This window comes from Dermochelys coriacea, chromosome 1, assembly GCF_009764565.3.
Source record: "Dermochelys coriacea isolate rDerCor1 chromosome 1, rDerCor1.pri.v4, whole genome shotgun sequence".
Lineage (NCBI taxonomy): Eukaryota > Metazoa > Chordata > Testudines > Dermochelyidae > Dermochelys > Dermochelys coriacea.
Window position 1 is genome coordinate 177947599 of NC_050068.2, and position 23652 is coordinate 177971250.

The 23652-nt window shown below is 40.0% G+C and overlaps 1 protein-coding gene across 26 annotated transcripts in view; it reads left to right on the forward strand.

The window, feature by feature from the left end:
• The window catches only part of ROBO2 (roundabout guidance receptor 2), a 1574290-nt gene that overhangs the window by 944495 nt on the left and 606143 nt on the right, over positions 1 to 23652 (forward strand). For 3 of the 26 annotated variants that reach the window (XM_043509483.1, XM_043509516.1, XM_038413384.2), the window contains exon 1: positions 956 to 1796. The exons of 21 other annotated variants lie outside the window; for them this stretch is intronic. In XM_043509483.1, the coding sequence (XP_043365418.1) occupies positions 1742 to 1796 (55 nt within the window). In that variant the 5' untranslated portion in view covers positions 956 to 1741. Of the gene's footprint in view, positions 1 to 789; positions 1797 to 23652 lie in introns of those variants that run through there. 2 more of the 26 variants (XM_043509479.1, XM_043509481.1) reach the window with 2 other exon arrangements.

Sequence of the window (23652 nt, forward strand, 5' to 3'; positions counted from 1 at the left end):
AGGGAGGATATTCAAGAAGCAAAGAGAGGCCGTTTCCTGTTATGTTCCAGTAGGGGGAACTAAAGATTCATCGTCCAAGTTTCGTTTTGGCTCAGGGACCCGCGTGTGTTCCTGTAACCCACGGTGCAAGCGTCAACTAGCTGCCCGCTCGTCTGCGATCACACGTGGTCTCAACCACACTGTTGACACTGAAGACACTGGAGCTAATCAAACCCCTTTGATCTAACTGTGTTTTTACCTGATCACCTTGTGTTCTGCGCCGGTGGATTTCCTAATGTAGGCTTCTGCCGGGGCTTCTGTTCCTACTTGAATTTGCTTTTGGTATCTCCCCCCACCCCCGGACCCACCGAACGCTCTTTTCCGTAGCCTCCCCCCCCCCCCCAAGCTTTCGTGGCCGCACCATGTTGGGTTTCATATTTTCCCCTCCCTCAACTCCCAGTGGATCGCAGGTAGCATCAGCTGCACTCTTCCCTCTCCCCGAGGCCGCCGGGGGCGGCAGAGCAGCAGCCAGGCCCCGGGACAGCGGCAGTCGTGTTTTGTGAAACCAACACGTGCTCCCGCCATGCACGTTTGCGGCTCAGGCCAGGTTCGTTTTTGGAAGCGAAGGGGCCGAAGCCCTTTTCCCCCAGGGGGTGGGGTCGGAAGACAAATCTGGCCCGCGGGGGGGGGGGGGGGCGGACGCAGGGGTTCACTCTTGGTGCTGGGGGCATGAGGGAGGGGGGATCGCTCAGCGAGAAAATTACCTGCCCGCAACCCTGTACATCCCCCCCCCCCCCCGCGCGCGTGTGTGTGTGTGTGGGGGGGGGAGGCTTAGTGGAAAAGAAAGGGCCCGAGAGCTGCCTAGCGGGCTTGCCGGCCCCCGTCTCTCGAGCAGTGGGTGTGGAGTACAGCGGTTTAGTCCACCCCCCACCTCCTCCCTTCCCCGGGCAGCCTCATTCTCCTCCCCTCCCGCCGCCGCCGCAGAAAGGAGGAGGACGGGGACGGGGACGGGGACGGGGACGTCTGGCTGCCGGGCCGGCGGCGGCGGCGGCGGGAGGGCGCCCAAACGCCCGCTGGGCCCGACACACGCTCCCCGCCCAGCGCCGCTCTTGCCCCTGCGGCTTCCCCGCTCACCCCCATTCCCTCGCCGCCTCCCGCCTCCCGCCCGTTGGCGCGGCCGGGCTCGAGCACTTCGCTCTTTCTCTCTCGCTGGGGTGGGGGGCCGAGGGGGGGAATCCCTGAAGGAGGTTAGGAGGGGAAACCCTGCAGCCTGAGCTGATTGGAGGGCGGGCGAGCGGGCGGGCGGGGGAGGCAGAATAGCCCAAACTCAGCCAATGGTTCCCCCGCGAAGTGGGGAGAAGTTGGTGGAGCACTTCCTAGGGATCAGGTCCGTTTTCAAAGTATTTTCCTCCTGTCTTCCGAAGAAAGACCTTGGCTTTGCATTGCCATGGATCCCAAGGAGAGTCTTGGACACACTTGACTAAGTCCTCTCTGCTTGAGCTGGATTGGTGGGCACTTGGGAAGCTGTGAGCGCAAAGCAGAAGCCTCTGGAGCTCTCTTTGCTAAGCTGGATGGATCTGAAAGTGTCGCCTTCAAACCCTTGCCATCGGCAGCTTTGGCTGTTCAGATTTCCCCCTGCACTTTAATTAGCTGCTAGGAAAGTACAAACTTTTGGACCGACCTCGTCTTATTTTTGGGTACTTTTTTGTGTCCCTCTGGGATTGGTGTCTCAAGCCGTCTGGATTGCTTTTAATATGTCAAAATGGGTCCGCTGATACCCCTCCTGCTTTTTGGATTTGTATATTTTCAAGTGTATGGTAAGTTCCAGAAAAAAAAAAAAAAACCAACAACCCCTGCCATCTCTTTTTGCAGCATTTCTCTTCATCTGAATGTGATGGGGGGCAGCACATGGATGATAGTAATTAGCATTAATGTTATAGGATTTAAATCAAGTTTGTTTCTGGTACAGAAATAACATTTAATTAAAAAGAAGGGGGGGGGGGAGCATATACGTTTCCAATAAGCAATCTTTCCGATTTGCCAATTTAATGGAAAATAGGTCATGAATGGAAGAATATCAGTCTAAGCTAGAAAGGAAAAAGAAGAACCCACAGTGGTAAATCTCTTGGAGGTAACACTGTGTTTCAACTTCTGTTATTTTGCCTGCTCCTCTTTCTGAACTTTTAGGCAGAGAATCGACTGATTTAAAACAGGGTGACTGTTCCCTGGATTCAAGTGAGGTGAATTAGAAAATTGCATCTATGAGCCCCTAAACGATCTGCTTGTATCTGTTGCAGGCAGGGGAATATATTAAAAGGTGTGAAATCTGACTTGTAAGATGTGGTGTTGGGGGGGGAAACTATAAAAAGTAGGTTTCAGAGTAGCAGCCGTGTTAGTCTGTGTCTGCAAAAAGAAAAGGAGGACTTGTGGCACCTTAGAGACTAGTGTGTAAGTGGGTTGTGTTACTAGAGAAAAGTACAGTATGGAAGCCAGGCTTTTTACAGGGGGAAAACCTCTGATGTGAGTGTTCAAAGATTCAAAGGATTCTGTCCAGGTGCTGTAAGTGTCTCCCCTGGTCTACCAAGGCAAATGCTCTTGTTTAGGTCCCCGTGCCCTTTTGTTCAGTTTCTGTATCTTTACCAATTATCCCAGGATTTTTATGAGTGATTAAACTCAGCAGCATTTTGGAGAGGGTTTCTTTTGGGATTGTGTTACAGTGCTTGTTGTGGTGGACAAGTGAAGGAAGCTGAGGGGTAAAAAAGATTAAATCAGCATTATATGGCAAGCAGACTGTAATTTAATAGTCCAGAGACTTTGGTAAAAGAATAGGATTGAAGCCCTTAAAAAAGCATGGTTTGCTGCTGTGCTGAACGGTGCAGAAATACATAATATGTTACGGTATTTGTTTGCACACAATTGGAGAACATATGCATGTATTGTGTGTGGTATGTAGTGGTACCAAATGTTTGGCTATCTGCCTATTTTGGATCATTTAGATATTAACTTTAAACAAGCTTTTGGACGCTAGATTAATTCACTGTCTGGGACACTGGCCATTTTTGCCTGTCTGTGGGAGCAAACTTTGTTGCAGGAAGCTGCTGCTTAAAAACATGTAATAATCAGAAACAAAGTGAGGCATCTCTATGAACATGCAGTGATATCATCTTACCTACTGTAGAAATTGTTTTCCATCGTGGGCAACTTGAATATCTCTGCCCAACAGCACAGCAGTTAGCAAAACACACAAATGCAAACCTGAGAGCCTGAGACATGAAAGTATTACTTCACATGAGTTGTATAATGTGCCTTGCAATTGACTCTTCAGTTTGGCCTGTTGATAAGAAAATAAGTTTCTGCATATGGTACATACATCCTAATCAGTATGCAACATCTCACAATAAAAGGATTTCGATAAAACACTTACCTCTAGCATCATTTATTACTGGGATGGGATTTTTTCCTATGAATCCAATCACAATTCACAAATCTAAGGCAACCAACGCAGAGTGTGAGAGTGTGTGTGTGTGTGTAATATAAAAACTGTAAACATCATACTACAGACATGTAAATATTAGTATGTGTTTAAAAATTGTATGTATCTAGAAGGAATATAATTAAAGTGCTCAGTGGAAGTGACAGAGGGAACCAGAGGAGCTTGGTGTTACAGAATGTAATTAATGTACCAGGCTGTTTGGAGGTATATGAAACAAATGCAATTAACCAGCTTGCTGGAACTACAGAAGCAAGACATAATTTATTCTGTTTTTGTCATGGGGAACACAACTAGAACCTTTGTTCTGATTTAGCATTATAGGAAAAGGGAGCGGGCAGGTGAAGCAGATAACTAAGTCAGCACTGGACTACTAATAACGAGAGGAAATTGCCAAAAATAGATGCGAGTCTCTCTTGTTTCATTGGAAGATACTGCCGGGGTACCATCAACATTGACTACATTAACAGGCTTTTAAAAATACAGTTGTGTAATGCTTTGTGGATAGCAGCATATCATGACAAACTGCAGATAAGCTCTTACTGTCAAAATGGCTAACAAGTGACTTTGAAGAAACACTGACATTCAACCTTGGTATGTTGTCACTTTTGCCCCCACAGATGCGTAGCTCTGATAGTAGGGTAACATGGTGCCAACAGTTGCTTTGAAAAAAAATTACAAATAAAATTAAAGACCATTATAATGAATTATACACACATTTGGGAATAGTTGAATTGTTGTTTAGAACAAATGCTCAATCATTGTCAGAAATAAAACAAAACTTATGTCAGCACCCACTCAGTTGCTGTATCCCTGTGGTGTTTTTTTTTTCCCTCCCTCCTTAAAGGCTTACTTTTAACATACTTTCTTGGCCTGAATTTCAAGTGGAGAGAAACCTCCAGTAGGGGTTGGGAGAGATTGGCTATTCTTTCTCTTGCTGTGACATTAGTTTTGTTCAGTGACTTACAAGTAGCACTACACAGTTTTATGATGGTGGTGCAGATTTACTTGGTACATTTTCCTTATGCTTTTGTTGGACCAGAAAATTGCAGTGCTCCAGTAGTATGACAGAAAATCTGTGCCTTTTTTTTTTATTGTTCTTATGATTTTCCTGCAGCTCTGCTCATATCCTTTTGCAGTCTGCTCAGGGAATAACTATAATCCCCCCTTTTTCCCGTTGGCGATCAATGTTGGGTCCAATTCTGAAAAAAATGAAATTTCTCTTTTATCACAGTGCACACCCAAAAATAAACCAGTTGAAGTTGGAGTTAAAAATGCTGATTCCATGTAATTTTCTTTCATTGGTTTTTCTTTCAAGCTTTACAATGATTTGAAAAAAAGCTGCAAAGACTAACAGGAAAGTTCACAAACATTCTAGTTTGTGAATAACTATAATTACACATGGATATTAAGCCCTGCCCAGTATTCTTATTGGGCCAAATTGAGCATTGGTGCAACTCATTGCCTCAGTGGAAGTTGTAACTTTTTATACCAAGACTCAGTTTAATCCATTGTCCCACTGCAAACTGCAAATGCAACATTTCCATCTCACTGATGGTGTTAAATAAACACATGTACAAATAATGCTTTATGCAGCACAATTTTATGTTCCCCTAAAATTCTGGAGGTGAATTTTTGAGGTATTTATTTTCATAATGAAAAATATCTACAATGGAGGTTCAAGCCTTCTGCCTCCTTTTTGCCTAACTCCCCTTTTTCAACAGTAGGGTTAACATCTGTGGCCTCATCCAGATCACAGTTGCCCATCAGAGGACACAGATTACATATAAAGCTAGAATATATTCTTTCAATGGGTATTTGTGCTGACAGGGTCTTGATCTCTCATGTGGTTTTTGCTGTTGATGGATAACCTTTGATTCTGTGGAATGTATGCATTTTAATGCATTAAGAGTAAAGTGCTGTTTAGATATATAGTTTGTCTCTTTCCTTTACTCTGGACTTTCCTTCCTTAGGCCCTGATTCAGCAAAGCACTTATGCACATGCTTGAGCCCCATTGATTCAAATTCCTATTGAAGTTATGGGGACTTAAGCATGTGCTTAAAGTTAATCAAATGTTTAAGGGTTTAGCTGAATAGAGATGAGCTTATGTGCTTGGATGCTTTGCTAAACTGGGAACTTAATATTTGCTTTCTCTACTTTCCGTACAGTAATTAGATATTACTGTAGCATATGTTCCTGTGCAAAGATAGGAAATGAGAAAATTATCATGTTGCAGTAGCATTTCCAAGAATGAGTGTGTGTGTAAAAGGCAATGTCTTTTCATAGTGAATTTGTTTCTTTCCTTTTTAGTTAAACTCATCTTGGTGCACAATAAAGGATATGATACAAGCAGTTATTGTTTTAAATCTCTATCCTACCTCTTCTGCAACAGCTCAGTGGATTGCATGTGCCATTAGATCAATCCTTCCAGAAATAGCCTTCTGTGTAGGGAGCAGGCAGTGTTGCTTCTGGAAGTGTCATTTTAGCAATACAACAGATTAATGGATTAATGGGCTGTAACCAAACAAGTTGGCAGGCTTCAAAAATCTATTTAAAAAGTGAGAGAGCCATGAAGGGAAATTCAGGGGAGAAGAGAAAGTGCAGGCTTGTTTGTATGCCTTCTGAATAGGCCATCCAGCAAGTGCACTTCTTGGACTCAGCATTCAGGATGGCAAAGAATTGATACGAAGGGTCACAGCATGGCTCAGAACGTGCTTAGTCCACTGCTGAAATCTTTAGTTTAAATTACTAAATGTAGCTTGATGCATTTTATCAATTTATTACCCTGGAATTACTATACAAGTGTTGATCTCTGCTAAATACATTGCTAACAGGTTCAGCACTTTCTATTTTATCCAGCCTAACACTGTCAGGTTTTTTCCGTGATCTCAACTGACATGATTGCTCTTTCTTTGGCTACCATCTGGTTCCCCACCTTCCATCCCAATTCCCCCCAATTCCATCCCAACATTGCCATAGTTGCCCCATTGCTTAGAAATCATATTGATGTTACTTCTCTCTTGCCAGCAGGCTAGCTTACTAGTGCTTGTTTCTTCATTTCTGTGGGAATCTCTCCATTTTGTGTTGCGCAAGAAAGGAAGTATTCACACTTGCCAAATAAATAAATGCTTTATTTGCTCAAGCAGAAATGTTATTGCTTGTACGTGAGTGAGTGTTGGCGAAAATACAGAACATTTGTTCTTGTGGAAAGCACTGTACAAAATCCTTACACTTGCAGTTTTTCCTGGTGAATCCTCAGCATATCTTTAGAATTTTGGGTGTGCATAGAATGCAGAAATCTGACCTTAAATCTGAACTCAGAGATAACATTGGGGCAGGAGGAAGTCCTTAAAGAGGCCGAAATTCTGTAAACTTTTACCCATGTAAAGTGATTTGTTTGACTTGAATAGCACTATGTACATGAATTCAGATGTGCAAAGTGAGGCCTTATTTTGTCATCTTTGGTCTCAGTCCCATCTTCTCTTACTTAGTATACACCATGGATATCTGCTCTTGTCCAAAAACAAGAGCAAATTGTAAATTTCTGTCCTTCCCTCCAGTCCTTTCCTCAGCAAACTAACTATTCCCCTTTTGTTGTTTATACTTATCATTAATGTATAAATTAAACAAACAAGGTTTGTTCATTTAGGACCTGATTCCTGATGAGAATTTTGCATTGACTTGGAACAGGACTTTGGAAAGGAGGTGGTATATTGAATCACTGTAAATAAAGCACTGGTTTTAGTTCAGAATGTGATATTTGTCAATGTGATTTACCTGTTACTATGTCTCCAGAGCCCTGCAAGATGTATTATCAGGTATGTGTTCCCTTTTCATTGGGCTCTCAGAATAGAGTAAATTTAAGGTTCCCAAGTGAATAGAATTATGACCTGTAAGACTTGAAACAAGTATGTGAACATGCACTGCAAACATTGTAACTAATTCTCTCTTTTCTCCCCTCTACATTAGCAACTATTAAAAAAAAAAAAGTCTTTGTTTCATTTTTAATTTATGGTCCACAGACTTAGTTTGTTGAATTATTTTTCACTGGCCTACTGGAGGCAAAGAGTCCAGGCTGAGATTTAAAAGGTTATACAGAGTAGTTTAGGACAACAGGGTCTTTATGATGATGCAGATTTGATGCCAGCTTGATTAAAGTCAAGGCATTCAAAGTTAAGGTTTGATACTCTGACCATCATTCACACCATTGAGAGAAAACACAAGGCAGAAATGACAGGTTTTTTGCCTTGAGTTCCTCTTTTGAAGTGGAATTTATTGCATATGCTATTCAGGACTAGATAGGGGCTTTTGCAGCCACCATTGAGCTAGGTGTGCCTGCTCTGGTGGGAGCTACTGGGGGCACAATGCGTTTTTTGGGAAGCGTGCTGAGGAGCTTCAATGACTGCAACCTTTTAACGAGTGCAGCATGAGCTCAACATAGTGCTAGTTGTAGCCTCCAAACATTAGCAGTCTTGGAAATAGGGTAGCCATGATCCAATCACACCCTCTTTACAGGTGTGGAGCACCTCAGGCTTCAGCAACTCTCTTTCTCCCTTGTACACTCAAGTTCTTGAGGTCTGCCATGGGAGGGAGAGCCTAAAGTAGGGGAGGGCTTTGTTATGGATTCTCTGCTCCACGCCCTGTGCTGTGCTGTCATGCAGCCAGTCACAGTCTGGATTTTAATTCTGTAAAAAGAGTTCCTCATACAAAATAAGTGAGTGAACAATAACACACAAATATGCACCAAGCACACATACATAATAAGCTGACAATGCATGTGTGGAGCCATTATGCTTTAGCAGGAAAGTCCTTATTTAGAATCCATGAACCGTTGTGATATGACTATGTTAATTTAAAAATGTTCTGGCAAAAATGACTAAACTTCTGCATCTGTGTTCGATTTTAATCCTTTAATAAACCAGCTGTTTATTTGGCTAAATGGTTTCTTTGTAAACTTATTTAATAACAGCTGTTATCTACAGCTCTTCACAAGGTAGCGGTTTTGCTTCACCAGGTATTGAGTTAACATTCTTTATGCTTTGTTTTGCTCCTGAGTGGATTTGCAAACATCCTCCCCCATGCAAAGGCTGAGGTTCAGTTCAATCAAAGCCCAACTCTTATAATGGTTATCTCAGTTGAAGCCACAGAATTGTGTCAAAACCATGCATTTTCCATAGTTACCACAAAGTTACCATAGTTGCACAGGAAACCATAAATTGGCCTAGGTTTGCTGATAACTGAAGTTCATGAACATTGGCAGATCTTTGCATGAATGCAGTGAATGCAGTGCGAGTTTTGACACAAAGCCTAAAACCAAGGGAGATTGTATGCTTTGAGTTTTCACTATGTATGTTGTGCACAGCTCTCCTGGACTCATGGAAATGCTACTGCAACTTTAATTGCACATTAAAACTGCTTGTTCCTCAACATTTACAGGGGCACTTTGTATTACTCACCATTCTGAGTTTAGTTTGGAGCGAACTTTATGATGTGTGACACTCATAGTATCTCCCTCTCTGTTAATGAAACTTCATTGTACCTCTTCAGTTCCAACAGACTTCTGCTAGGTAACAATAATAACAACACCCAGCTCTAATATAGAACTTTTCAGCAGTAGATCTCAAACTGCTATACAAAGAATGTTGGTATCACTGTCCCCTTTTTACAGTTGTGGAAACTGAGGCAAAGATAGCTGAAGTGACTTGCCCAAGGTCAAGAGAAGACCAGTGGCAGAGCCAGGATTTAAGCCCAGGTCTTCCGAGTCCCAGTCCAGTGCCCTATACTCTAGCCATTGATCTGGCATAGCATTCTTCCTACTCAGTCACAGGGTCATTGTCAACATTCCCCATCTTCATTTTCTCAAATGGGTTTAAATGGAGCAACAGTTTTCTTGGCCTGAGATGTGGGAAATACACTGTTAGCCTGAAGTGCCAAGATTCCAAGTACAATCTCTTTTCTTAGAGAATGAAGCAACTACTTAGATGATTAAGCCACTATTTCCGATGTGGTACACAGTCTTTTAGTATGTATTTATGCATTGCCTGTGCAACTGCAGCTTAGTGTGCCAACTCGAGTAGGCTTTATCAGTAATGTGCTTGTCATAAATGTACATCAGGCAAATAATGCAAAGAATAAATGGCCAGCAGCAAGTTGTAAAGCACCGTAAGCTCTGTAGTTCACTTCTGTTAATCACTAGCCATTGATTTCAGGAGAAACTGAGTGGAAAAAATGTAACCTTTTAAAAACCAAAATGCCAGGTAACTTATATCAGCCAGCATCTTTCTCCTGCAAAATGGACTAGAGGAACCTTTCATTTGGGAGTATCAGAGGTACCTTTTTACTGCTGTGAAAATGTCAAGAGTTAAGTAGTAGTTATGAGAAGTATTTTAATGGTACATCAGACTTGTAATCATGGATCTTAAAGCTATAATTCCATATAGTTTTTCAAGGTGCTTACGCTTCCACAGCCAGTGTTGCTTCTTCATTGGCCAAAGGGAAAGAGGAGTTTTAACTTATAGCACTGTATGTTAGATCTGTAGTGGTGCAGAAAGTGTGGATGCCTGTTTTCATGGCATACATTGATTTAAAATTGCTTCAGCCTGAGATTTATTGTTTTGGAAAGTGGGAGGAGGAAATCCTAAACTGCACACTCTGTAGACACTATGGATCAAATTCTCTGCTGGTATAACTCCATTCAGATAAATGGTCTTGTTCATTTTTGCAAGTATATGGTTATATGATACAAATGAATTTCAGTGCTTTAACTTGCCTTTTGACAACTAGGACAGTCATCGAGTAGGGAACATTCTCTAAAGAAACAAATCTTGGAGAAAGAGAACTTATAGGTTATCACAGGACTTTCACCTTAAACTATTGCATCTGTAACATTTCCACACTGGAGTTTAAGAAATTTCAAGCCAGTCAATATGATGTGTCCATTCATGCGAATGTCTGAACTACAAATTTGTTCTGCACTTTTCTTCTACTTGAACTCATTTCATCTTCTTAAGCAGCACAATGTGGCATGCACCTAATAAGACTAGGCAGTTTATTTTTTAAAATTCAGCTCCACATAGGATAAAATCCAAGCTTTTGGAATATGGGGATTTTTTAAAAAACAGCGTACAATCCTATGAGCTTTAAAACTGTGCCTTTGAAAATGTGCTTTATGTATGTACGTGCATGGCTGTGTGAAAGAAAACATCTCCAGAAACACAAGGGAATATGTGCAGTTATAGGCAAAAACTGTAAACGTAATAATGGGGATTGCTGGAGCATTGAATTAAAAGAAAATGAAATACCTGACAAGTAGATAAATAGATACTTAGTTAATATGGATTGTTAAGATTCACATGAAACAGAATTGTTTAGTGTTTACTGAATCCTTTTTGACAATCGATCAATTTAGGATCAAATGGAATAGAACATGTGTCTGGCTTTGTATGACTCCGAATTCTTCTCTTCCCCCTTTGAGCAGACAACATGCCTTTTCCCCTAAGTGATACTGGTTGCTAGGAGAAGTTCAGTGGTCTGGCCGCCTCTTACCCAGCAGTAAAACCAAAGGGTGTATTGAGGTAGAGTAAGGAGCAAAGCACGGTATTGGGCATGAATCATGAGTTGTCTCTGATATGTCCACTTTGTTTCCACTTTTTCTTCAAAAACTTTTGTTTTTACCAATACTGTTTCTTTTCAACCATCTTCTATAAGCCTTTTAGAGAGCGGGAAAATTGTGCTGCTGAGAGACCACTCAGAGAAACAAAAAACAGGGTTGAGAGTTATTCATGGGGCCACATTAGTGACAATGCACAACTCAATGAATAGCTTCAGTCAGCTGCCTTTAAAGTTGAGTGATTAATACCTTCTGTTTCTGCTGGGGGTAAAAGGCACTCAGAAAGGTCTTCCTACTGGTTCTGCCAGTTTTCAGCCGAGATTCTGACCACGTTCTATGGAACTGTTTGCAAAGAATTCTCTCAAACCGTGATGTATATAGCTCTCCTGAGGCATCTTTTAAGGTTTCAAACAGTAGCATATCCAATTTAGTTAACACTAATAGGACAAAATTATTAACAGCATGCTACAGTACGCTACAGTACAACCCTATTTATGTAAAGCCCTTTAATTCAAAACTCTTATTGATCAGTCTCAATCCTATACCCTGGTGTAAATCACTTTACCAGTACCTCCCCCAAATGATCTGAAACATAAGTTAGCCAAACATTTTTGGATTCCCCTAAAATATCGTGCATAAAGATGGTTCATTTCATTGTATGGCTAGACATTGAGATGCCTATGAATGAGAAAAAACTGATTTAATAGTCATAATTCAGGACATTCCCACTTTAAACAGTCTGCTTCATTTGCATAATTAAAGTCTCATTACAGTTATCCCATGATTTTTGTGAAGTTCCCTAAGAAAAAGCTACAAAGATGGAGTCTGAGGTTTCTCATGTGCTGTCCTGTGAAGATGAGACCACGTGACTACAAACAATTGGGATTTGTACTGCAGAACTGATGCGTGACTGGGATCAGAACCGCCCTATGCATAATTTTTTACAGGAAAACTAGTAATTCAAGTGCAGAATCATATTGTGGCCAGGGATCTTATTACTAATTTGGAATGTCTTGGCTATTCATTCTCGTGACTTGCAGATCATAAAGAAATGTAAGGCCAGTTTCAGTGGTGGTGTAAATGGAAAGAGTAGTGTAACTCCTATTGTCCACGGTTGAGCAGAATGGGTACAATTTATCCTTATTTCTGGGGGTACCAGATTACCTGTAGGTACCAGATTCAGTCCTGGCATAATTCTATGGGATTTGTGCTTGTTCAGGTCAAGACTGAATATGTTCTCTGGGAGAGCTATAGATAATCTCTGGTGTAACTCTATTGAAGTCAATGGCATTACACCCAGGATGACTTTGGCCTATGAAGTCTCTCAAAAATGTGTACCTTTAATATGTTTGGGGGCAAATGTTTATAGCTATAGGAACTTGAATTTAATATTGATATTTCCAATGCTGATGAATTAGTATTGATGTGAATACATTGTAGGTATTGCTTGTAGTCTCTGTGTAAAATCCCAAGCCCTCGGAAGTCTATGGGAATTTATCATTGATTTCAGTGGAATCAGGATTTCAGCCTGTGAGTACACAATGTTTTTTCTGTGTGGGAAGGTAATGTTGAAAATCGAGTATGATGTTTTTTAATTACACAGAGTTTAAAAGATTGACTTAAAATTAAGCATACAGCTGTAATCACAAGACTATTAGGTAAAAGAAGATTCACCGGGACTGTGTCCATTTAAATAAAGACAATTGGCAATTAGCTCAAATAGCAATGTAGTTAAAGCTATATCCAACAGTAGGCAGCATAGCCATCAACCTGTGAACAGATCAGTGCTGTGCCTATAACAGCATGAAGACTAAATTATTCTCTTTAAAATAAAGGCTGACTGTCTTCTTACAAAGAACACTTTCAGCATTATGCCTGCGTTGATGATAAGTAGAGCTTCCAGTATTAGGGAAATGTTCAACTATATGTAAGCAAATACGCATAGAATAAAATGCGGAAGCAGAAAGGATGGAAGAAAGCACTGTACCATGAAGTAAGGGTTTACAGGATTGGGTACCGATATGCTTATCCTGCCATTTAGGCCATACATAGCACCTTCTGTCCAAGGGTCTCCTAGTGCTTCACAGCCTTTAAGGGCTATATCGGGTTGTTTTCATGCTTCCAAGAATAGTGGATGGTGCATAGTTATTGTCCTGAGGGGAGCCCTCGAAGACGTGCCTGAGAGAGAGACAGTGCCTTCTGGGCCTCCCTTTGGAGCAGGATGGAGGAATAATTTGCAATAGTGCTATATAGATACATCATACTCCACCTCTCATGTGCAGCTATTCCATTGGTTGATACATGAGAGGGAAGGGTGTGGAGCCATGGCTCAGTCTGTTCTCATACCTCACTCAGTTGCTCCCAGGGGGGCGCACTAGGTGTGTAGCCCCTGTGCCTCCCTAAACACCTAGAACTGTGATCTAAGTAGGCTATATGTGGCCCTGCAGGCAGGTGAGGAAATTATTATTCCTTACTATTCTCTTGCGTGGCCACCTAAGAACTAGAGATGATCTAGCCCTAAGAAATTAATTACCGACACATTCTGTCAGGCAGATTCTGTAATATTTTTGTCACCTCCATTTTACAATTAGGGAAACTGAGGTGCAGAGAGGTACTATGCACTTCTTATTAACTCTTTTATATAAAACTATACACAAGGCTTACTTCACTTGCCACTAAAATGCAGCCACCTCTGGGGTAGAGAACAGCAAATGTTCAGGCGTGCTCAGAAAACCGATGTACTGGTTCAGAATAGGATATGTAGAATACCATATCTATATATGATTGCAAGGGCAATCTTGGTAAATAAAATGTAGTTACCAGAGTTGGAATTTGGCTGAGACAGGGATCTCAGGGCCCCTTTGTTTGTTTTTTTTTTTTTTAATGTCATTCTATGTTTAATTGCAAGTGGTCCAGACCTTGGTTTAACATTTCAAAGAAACGGCACTCTGGTCTTGCGTGTATGTGGTAAAGCTGGGAGGTTGATTTTAGTATTGATCCAGTGGGAAGATTGCTACCTAGTGAATCATTAATACCACATCCTGCAGCATCTTGGGTGTTCATCCATGGTCTTCTATCCAAGTATGACTGTCTCTGTCTCCTTAGATTGTGAGATCTTATAGGATCATAATGGTATGTTTATGTGAGTGTCTTCCAGGCCTGGAAAGAACATTTAAAAGTTGAGTTGGCTTAGTTAGGGATTTTTTAGTGTTAGCTTTGGAAGCTCTTTGAAAGCAAGTTAGAGTTCAGTAGCGACACAAGAAGTGAAAATACTGGAATTTTAAAACAAAACTGTTCTACCTTTATGTTGACTACTTGAGGATACAACTTAATCTCCTTTATACAAGCATCTCTTAGAGTGCAGTGAGCCACTGGCCAGAAATTTGATCTTTGGCCTTTAGGTACTAAAAGCCACATACAAGTCTAAAGTAAGAAGAGGGTTAAAAAATTTAGGATCATTGATAGCTTACTTTAAGAACTATAATGTGTGCACTGATAACACCATACTCTCTGAGTGTTGCAAAAAAAAAAAAAAGAGAGGGTTAATATGAATGTTAAGGTTTGTGTTTTGCAGTGAGTGTGTGCCTTTTATATAGGGTTATCATACATCCGTATTTCCCACGACATGTCCAGGTTTTTAGTTCTTAAATCACCATCCAGGAGGAATTTTTAAATATCTAAAAACGTCCAGGATTTTGCCATTATTATTTTTCCCCAAAGAAGAGTTGATCATTCGAGAAAGAAAGTGAATGTTGATCACTCGAGAGAGTGCCCATTTTTCCCGCTAGCTGTCAGCGCTTGCACTGCAAAACAGCTGTTTTGTGTGGCTGGGGAGGAGGGGGAGCGTGGCACACTCAGGGGAGGAGGCAGGTCCGGGGTGGGGATTTGGGGAAGGAGTCCAAAGGGGCGGAGTTGGGGCGGGAACTTTGGGGAAGGGGCTGGAATGGGGGCATGGAAGGGGAGGGGAAGAGGTGGAGTTGGGGCGGGGTCAGGGCAGAGGGCATGAGCAAATACCCCCCCCTCATGGAGTGTCCTCTTTTTACAATGTTCAAATGTGGTGACCCTATTTTATAGTATAACTTGATAGGAATTTGTTGGACTTCCATGATAATATGATTTAACTAGATTTTTTTAAAATCAGAGATACAAATCAGCCTGCAACTTTGCTACATATGGCCCCAACATATGCCCTTGAAAACTGCAAAAATACTGTGTTTCTTTTTCTTTCTTTTTTCCTCCTTTAAGAGGGAAACAAACCCATCACTCACAACCCTTAAAATAATCCACATGGTATTTAGAGGTTAGAAAATGTTAAGCGTAAAAAAATAAAAACCCGAAACTTGTTAAAATATTTGTGAGCCGCGTTTAAAGGCTGGGAACAGTAGCTGAGTTGTCAGTGCAAATGACTAAACAATATTATCTTGCCTTCAAGGGAGAGATTATAGAAAGTGTTTTATAAGCATTTTCCAAATACATTAGGGTATAATTCAAGGAGTTATCTTTTTGTGGGAAAGGCTAGAGCTGAGGAAGTTATAAAATGTTGGAATAGCAGTTTCAGTAAGCAAAGATCAGCCTGAACAAGCTTTAAAGGGCAAAAATCACTGAGTTGAAAAATAAATAACCATCCCTCAGACATATCATTACTTTACTTTATTCTCCTCCCTTCCAAAGATGTTCAAATGCAGCTATGGTTTTAATAACTTTCTCTTTAAAAGTTGGACTGGCCCTATCATTTATCTTTTCCAGGGAAAGAAGGAATTTTTCTTTGTTAGGGTCTGATAGGCTTCAACCACTGACAGGGAGAATAGTGAGGATTCGATAAAAAGAACTGAATGTTTAACTCTGAGTGTGTCTACACTTCTGCTTCCCAGTGTGAGTAGACAGGCTTGTCCTATCTCTGCTCAAGATAGCATGCTAAAAATAGTAGTATAGCTGGAGGTAGAACAGACAGTGGCTTGGGCTAGCCACCAAGGATGTATCCCTTGGGTTTGGGCAGGTTTGAACTCAGGTGTCTAGCTTGAGCTGCTGCCCACACAGTCCTGCTATTTTTTAGTGTGCTAGCTGGAGCACAGTTAGTGTGTCTGTCCCTGTGCTGGGAAGTATGCTCACAGCTGCAGTATAGACATACCCATGTCTGTGTATGGCTCAGGAACAATTCCTCCTTAATCCTTCCCAATCATCTAATTTGCCATTATTCTGCAGCCAGTATCATAGGGTTTGTCCAAATCTACTTTGTTTAGACCATATGAAAAGGATTAAAATGAACAGATTAGATGTGAACAAATAAGTCATTTATATGAGCTAGCCAAATATTTAATCTCAACAATACTTGGAATCAGTAAAAATGTTACCATAAAGGAAAAAAACACCAACATCCTGTTAGCTATCTGCTGGTTAAAAGTATGACTTACTTTACCATGTTGACAGTATTCCTGATTGTATCATGTTCAGCTTCATAAGAAGAATTTCCTGTCTATCTCTGAAGATCTCACAGAGTTACAGGAAAAGTGAAGAGAACATGCCAGATGGTAGGAATCATAGAACTGGAAGGGACCTCAAGAAGTCATCTAATCCAGACCCCTGAACTCACGGCAGGACTAAGTATTATCTAGATCATCCCTGACAGGTGTTTGACTAATCTGCTCTTAAAAATCTCCAATGATGGAGAGTCCACAACCTCCCTTGGCAATTGATTCGAGAGTTTAACCATCCTGACAGTTAGGAGGTTTTTCCTAATGTCCAGCTTAAACCTTCCTTGCTGCAATTAAGCCCATTGCTTCTTGTCCTATCCTCAGAGGTTAAGAAGAACAATTTTCCTCCCTTCTTGTAACAACCTTTTATGTATTTGGAAACTCTCATTGTGTCCCCTCTCAGTCTTCTCTTTTCCAGACTAAACAAACCCAATTTTTTCAATCTTCCCTCACAGGTCATATTTTCTAGACTTCTAATCATTTTTGTTGCTCTTCTCTGGACTTTTTCCAATTTTGTCCACATCCTTCCTGAAATGTGGCACCCAGAATTGGACACAATACTCCAGTTGAGGCCTAATCAGCGTGGAGTAGAGCAGAAGAATTACTTTGTGTGTCTTGCTTACAGCACTCCTACTAATACATCCCAGAATGATGGCTTAAAACTTTTAGACTTCTAACTCTCCATGTAAGTAGAGGAGATTCGGCAAGTAAAGGTTTTTTTTTTCTTTCTCTTTTCAGGAACCAAGACTTTATGGCCTAAAATATACCTTTGTAATTACAGATAGTGGACAAACCAATTATAAATTTTAGGTACTTCTGGAAAACCAAGTATAAAGCTGATTACTTGCATCATAACTCACTCTGCCCTGCAATGTTGGTTGAAAAATCTCTGGACTCCATATATTACTGTTCTTAAGAATTAACAAATACAAATGCTTTGTCATTGCCCAAGCACAAGACTCTCCTGAAAGATTTTTGAAACTTCTATTTAATTTTTCACTTCTGGACTGCTCAAACTTACAACTGCTAAGATATCATTAATATCTGAGAATTACCCTAAGGATAAAACTGTAGTTTATAATGCCATCATAAGCCCAGAGAGAGATGATAAAAAGCAGTTTTTCTGAAACAAATGAACATTGAAAACACCTATCTTGTCTCTGACACACAAAAAAGATTATCTTGTGTAATTATGAACTGAAAGAGGTACATTTTCAAATTAGAACTACAACTGGAATCATGACTATGTAGATATGACTGCCATCTATATATTGATGTATAGCAAACATAAAATGTAAAATTAAAAGAGAACGCTAAGGGAGGAAGTGGGTTCAAGTTATGTCTCAACAGCTGGGTTTAAAATTAATCTTAGGTCACAAATAAAAAGTAGGGGATTGATCCTTCAGTCTGGATGAACTACACTGAGCACAGGCCCCACTGTTTGTTTCCAGTTATTGGGCTGCAAGGGGTGACTTGGTCTCTGGTACAAGTTGGAGCATTAGCAGAGCTTCTCTAACTTGCACTAGTTTATAATGGCTCCCAAGTGCTTGTTACGTTGCCCAGGGATTGTCAGAGTGAGCTATGCCCACTCCTACTGCTTTGCACTGTGGAGGGGTTTGGAGAGAGTGACCTAGAATGCACTGTGTCAGCTCTACCTCATTTGAGGATTATGTCAGACGTGGAATCTTCAACTTCCACGTTAAAGCAGGTTTATACTACCTTTGTGCCACCAGAGTGTGGGCCAGGCTCTGGCCCTTGTTTTCTGGTCTAGTATATTTATTATTTGCATATATGGCAAGATCACTATAGGATTTCACAAAGTTCTCAATTTTTCAATGAAAAAGGCTGAAGGCTTGAATGCATAGCATGTTGTGGGCCAGGATGGCTGTAAATTGACAGAACTGTGCGGCAAACCTTGCCCTGTGCCTCCTAATGGACATAGTGCTGCTTGGGGTGTGGATTACATTTGCACAAAGCCAGGTGTGAAGTGACACTAGTATTTTTGTGCTTTGGTGGGCCTTAAAGTGACTTAGTTTTAAATCAGTTAGCCTCAAGCTTACTTTTGATCATTTAATCCAAAATTAATCTTACTTTTTTCTTTTATTCAGGAATCTTTATCCCTAAACGTGTGACAATGCAGCTTTGGTTGGTGTATTTCAAAAATGCCCTCAAATTCAGTAAACATCTGTACTGCTTTTTTTAAATCTGGTGTCACTAGTTATTATTAGACTATTTGTAAACAGAAGTGGATGCCTAAATTGGGGAATTTCAATCAATTGTCATCATGCATACATATTATGGATTAGGTATCCTTCTTTCACCAGTTGCCCATCTTTATTAAATGTTATTTAGAATGTTTGGCTAGTAAACTTTTTGATACATATGGACTTATTTTTTACATGTGAGCCTATTGTATTACATGGAAATCTATAATTCAAGTGATAAGAAAAAAGAAGCTGTCTGTATAAAACAAGTTTTTCACATGTAAATCTGGATGGTTTATATTTATTGCAAATAACACATCTGGGTAGATTATTGGATAAAGTGATGGCCTTTCACCTTTGAGGCCACAGTTCAAATTAAGCCTTAGGTCCTAAGTAAATTGAAATGAATGGTTTTAGTTTTGTCCCTGGTGTAAAGTAGTCTATATTACAAAATCACTGTACATCTGTTTTTGCAAACTTGGCATAATTGGCATTCTCATAGGACTGAGTTGGCATTGAAAATGAACTATTTCTTACTGCTTAGAAAGATGGTCTCTCCAGGTCAGGGTTAAGGTCATTGTCAGGTCAATGAAGAAAATCCAATACTGTCTGTATTTCAAATGTTGTTGAAGATGCTTAAAGCAAGTGATAGCTAGTCTTCTTAATTCAACATTTTTATAATAAAAAATAAATAAAAATGAATCTGACCCCAGGGTCCTACATAGTGCCTCATAAACTACAAAGAGTTCAAATTTTCACAGACATTAAAGAGAGAAACAAAGTAATTTATTATGGCTTAGTGACAGTTACCTTAACACTTCATGATGGTCTTCAGATCTTTATGAGAAGACAAAGACATGGAGAGAGATGTAGAATAGTACAATGTATATTAATATTTATGATAGAGGTATATAAAATCATGAGTGTTGTGGAGAAAGTGAATAAGGAAAAGTTATTTACTTATTCCCATAATATAAGAACTAGGGGCCACCAAATGAAATTAATGGGTAGCAGTTTTAAAACAAATAAAAGGAAGTTCTTCTTCACACAGCACACAGTCAACCTGTGGAACTCCTTGTCTGAGGAAGTTGTGAAGGCTAGGACTAATAACAGGGTTTAAAAGAGAACTAGATAAATTCATGGAGGTTAAGTCCATTAATGGCTATAAGTCAGGATGGGTAAGGTATTGTGTCCCTAGCCTCTGTTTGTCAGAGGGTGGAGGTGGATGGCAGGAAAGAGATCACTTGATCATTACCTCTTAGGCACCTGGCATTGGCCACTGTCGGTAGACAGGATACTGGGCTGGATAGATCTTTGGTCTGAGCCAGTATGGCCATTCTTATGTTCTTAAATGTGAGATTAAGCTGGAATATGGGAAAGCATGTAACTGTGCTGTCTGAGGAGGAGCCCTAGAAATCTCAGGAGGAGCCCTATTCCTTCCCTGCTCCTCTCTTGCTCCCAAAGAAAAGTAATCTGTGTCACATCTCCATCGGGTGGAGATTTCTTCTCCTATCAGACTTGTTCCTGCTGGCTGATGGGTTGAGGGCATTGAGCCATGGCTCAACGCATTCCTTGTCAACTTCCTGGGGATGAGCACACATACTTACTTCCCTACTTTTCCCCATCCTCCAGTTTGACCCAAGGCTGTGCATGGAGTGGAAAGGAGTCTGCATTATGACCAGGCACAATCTTCTTTATCTGTATTATAGTAATATCCAGAGCACTTGATCCGATTGAGCCCTCATTGTACTAAGTGCTGTTTAACTACAAATCAAAGACAGCTCCTGCCCCAAAGAGTTGTTATCCTAAAAAGACAAGGATCAGAGAGAGGTTGAGGACACAAAACACAACAAAAAGGAAAACCGTCAGGGATTATAATACACACACATCTTTTTAGTTCTCTTTTTTAGTCTCCCCAACAGAAGCAGTTTACAAAGACCATGTTAAGAAGGAAACTATCTAAATACAATTGGATTTTATGTATATTATGTTTGAGCTAATCAGGAAAAAAAATCTTCTAAAAAAATTCCAAAGACAATGAAAATTTTTGAGTTTCCATCAAAATTGCTTGTGTTTTTGTTGAAGGCAGGTTGCCCCATCAGATCTCCCCGCCACTCCCCAATAAAAAAAAAAAGAATAATTGTTTTTTGTTTTGGGGGTTTCTGTTTTTGTTGAAAACATATTGTTTTGATGAAAACTGTTTTTCATGTTTTTGTGAAAATGTCTATTTTTGGTTGAAAAGTCATTTTTATTGAAAAATGTTTTCATGGAAAACTTTAAATCAGTACTGCATAACCTATGTTTGTTACGTGTATATATTGATAAGGTAAACATAAGTAACTACAAAGAGACGAGAGAGAGGCTGTTTTACCTGCATACAATGTTCATGTGTACATAGGACAAAATCCTTTTATGTTGTGTTGTCTTACGCTTAGAAAATCGAAGGAACCTGTCTGTACTTCTAATGATAGTGAGGCAGTAAAACAAGCAATTCAGCATGTTTAGCTTAAATCTGAGTAAATTAAATATTTACCGTAGGCACTGGGTCAAATGCCATTGTGTATTTAACAACATTCAACTTGAGTTTGGGAATTCAGTTTAAAAGAAACACTACATGTGATAATGAACTGGCATCCTGTATGATTCACATGAAGTAAACTGCCTAGTTTTCTAATTTCTAGCACTGGTGACGTGATATGATTTTATGGTTACTATTTATAGGTGAGCAGATGTCATAAAATATATATCTCGTACAGGCTGTTACTGTATCATCTGCAGAACATATTGGCAGGAATGGGAGCTATTGTAAGCCTTAAGTAGCTAAAAGGGATTAACTTTACACAGAGGATTTACTAATGAAGACATCACATTGAAACATTAAAAAAGAAAAGAAAAGGAGCATTGGTTGTTGCTCAGGAAATCATTTTGCACATTTGTCCTAATAATTTTTATTTTATTTTATGTCACTTGATTTATAATTTTAGTTGAGGTACTTCTGATATTTTTATGTCATGCTATAGTTGTTGATTGGCTGCTTTCCAGCACCTGGCAGTCAAAAACCTATGCTCACTGGACAGATAGACATGAGAGGCAAACTACATAATGGCAATCTCTTGCATTATTGTTTTACCAATGGATTTTATTTAATGAGGGCTAGATTCTGCCACCTTTCCTCTACAGATAGGCTCTTTGAAAGTGCTGGTGGAGGGAGTTGAATTATTAACTGGGCTTTGCAAAAGCTAAATAAATTCAGATGGCCATAGATTTGAGAAATTAGAAATGGAAGAACTGTGTTAATGTAGTTGTGAAGCAAATAAAAAATACTCATTCTAAATGTTTTACTCACTTTGGGCCATGCTTTTCTCTGTCTCCAAGTTTCTTTCTAGGTGTTTATAAGACACCAATTACCCTATCATCTGGGTGTCAAACAGTTTCTGAAATGTTAGAAAACTAATCCAAACCCAAGTAAAAGGACATTGCTCCTTACTGAAATGTTATGGGGCTAAGGTACAACCAACCTCTTTCAGTGAAGCTGGGATGGCAGGAGTGGGGGCTGCTACTACTGTTAAGTGGGGGAAGTAGGCAGACATGGCTTGCTGCTCTCCTCAAGTTAGCTTTGGCCTAGAAGATCTATGTTGCGCATGGAACCTTTGCCTTCTGATTACCTCCCAGCTGTCCCTCTGGAGTCAGCTACAGTGACTCAGAATATAGAATTTGGCAGTAAGACTTCTCTGCTTCTCTCCTTTTTGACTGCTTTAGTCCTTTGCAGTGAACACACAGCTTTTTAAGCTACTTTGGGCTTTATTATCACACACACAGCACCCTGTGATTGGGCCCATTGATAGAGGTTGATGCAACTATTTTATACTCTCTAAAATGAACGGTATTGCTGTGTGGTAGAAATCAATGCTCACTGCCTTTATGTATGTATATATATATATATAATTAATATATATATATATATATATATAATGATATCACTGAGGTGTGATAATTCATAAATATTATTTTGTCTTTTATGGAAATATAAAAGTGTTACTTCAAGCAGGATCCCTTATAAAATGGATTGGATCCCATATAAAATCAGACAGAAAGTTAAGTATGTTTAAACAACTTATGGATAAACTATTGCTCTAACTATAATGTGTTTTTTCTAAATACCTCACCTGAAAGGAATTGAAAGTCATGTCATATGTTGGTCAAAACTATTTTCCCCTAGCTTCCAGTATTGTACTGGATTTCACCTGTGATTAGAGTCACAAAATATTAAAGATCTCCATCTAGGTAATGAACAGGCAAACAGATGCAATTATTTTCTAAAGCTGAAATAAGTTTGTTTACAAAGATAACCCATTAGTACAACTGATTAGTTTCCAAAAGTGACTGGCTTACTCTTTATGTAGTTGTCTTTTGGGAATTCTCTGATAGGAAGTAACAGAACCGTTCAAGCCACCCTCTTCACAGGTCTACGATGGAGACGATCAATACTCTTGGTCAGTGGTATTGGCTCTGTCCATGGATATCTGATCTCTGTCATTCAGATGAAGCAAGATAATTTCAATCTTCATACCATAATCAAGCCTGAAACTGATCAGACAGGGTATCAAGGGAACTTAAAGAATCCAAGTGATTCTAGAGCTTTCTTGACGGCCCCTCCATAAGTTTGTCCAGAAAGGAAAGAGACATGGAGACAATTATTCTGAAGAAGAGCCATTTCTTGATGTTGAATATCTTACTTTTGATGATAACCTTTTCCTTGATAGGAGTTGGCCCACTGGCTTCCCTCAGAGAGGGATTAATCATAGCAGACTCTAAACCTCCCTGTTTCATTTTACTAGCAATTAGGGGCAAATATTGAACCTACAGATACAATAGCAGTTTCAGTTACTCTAAGCCAT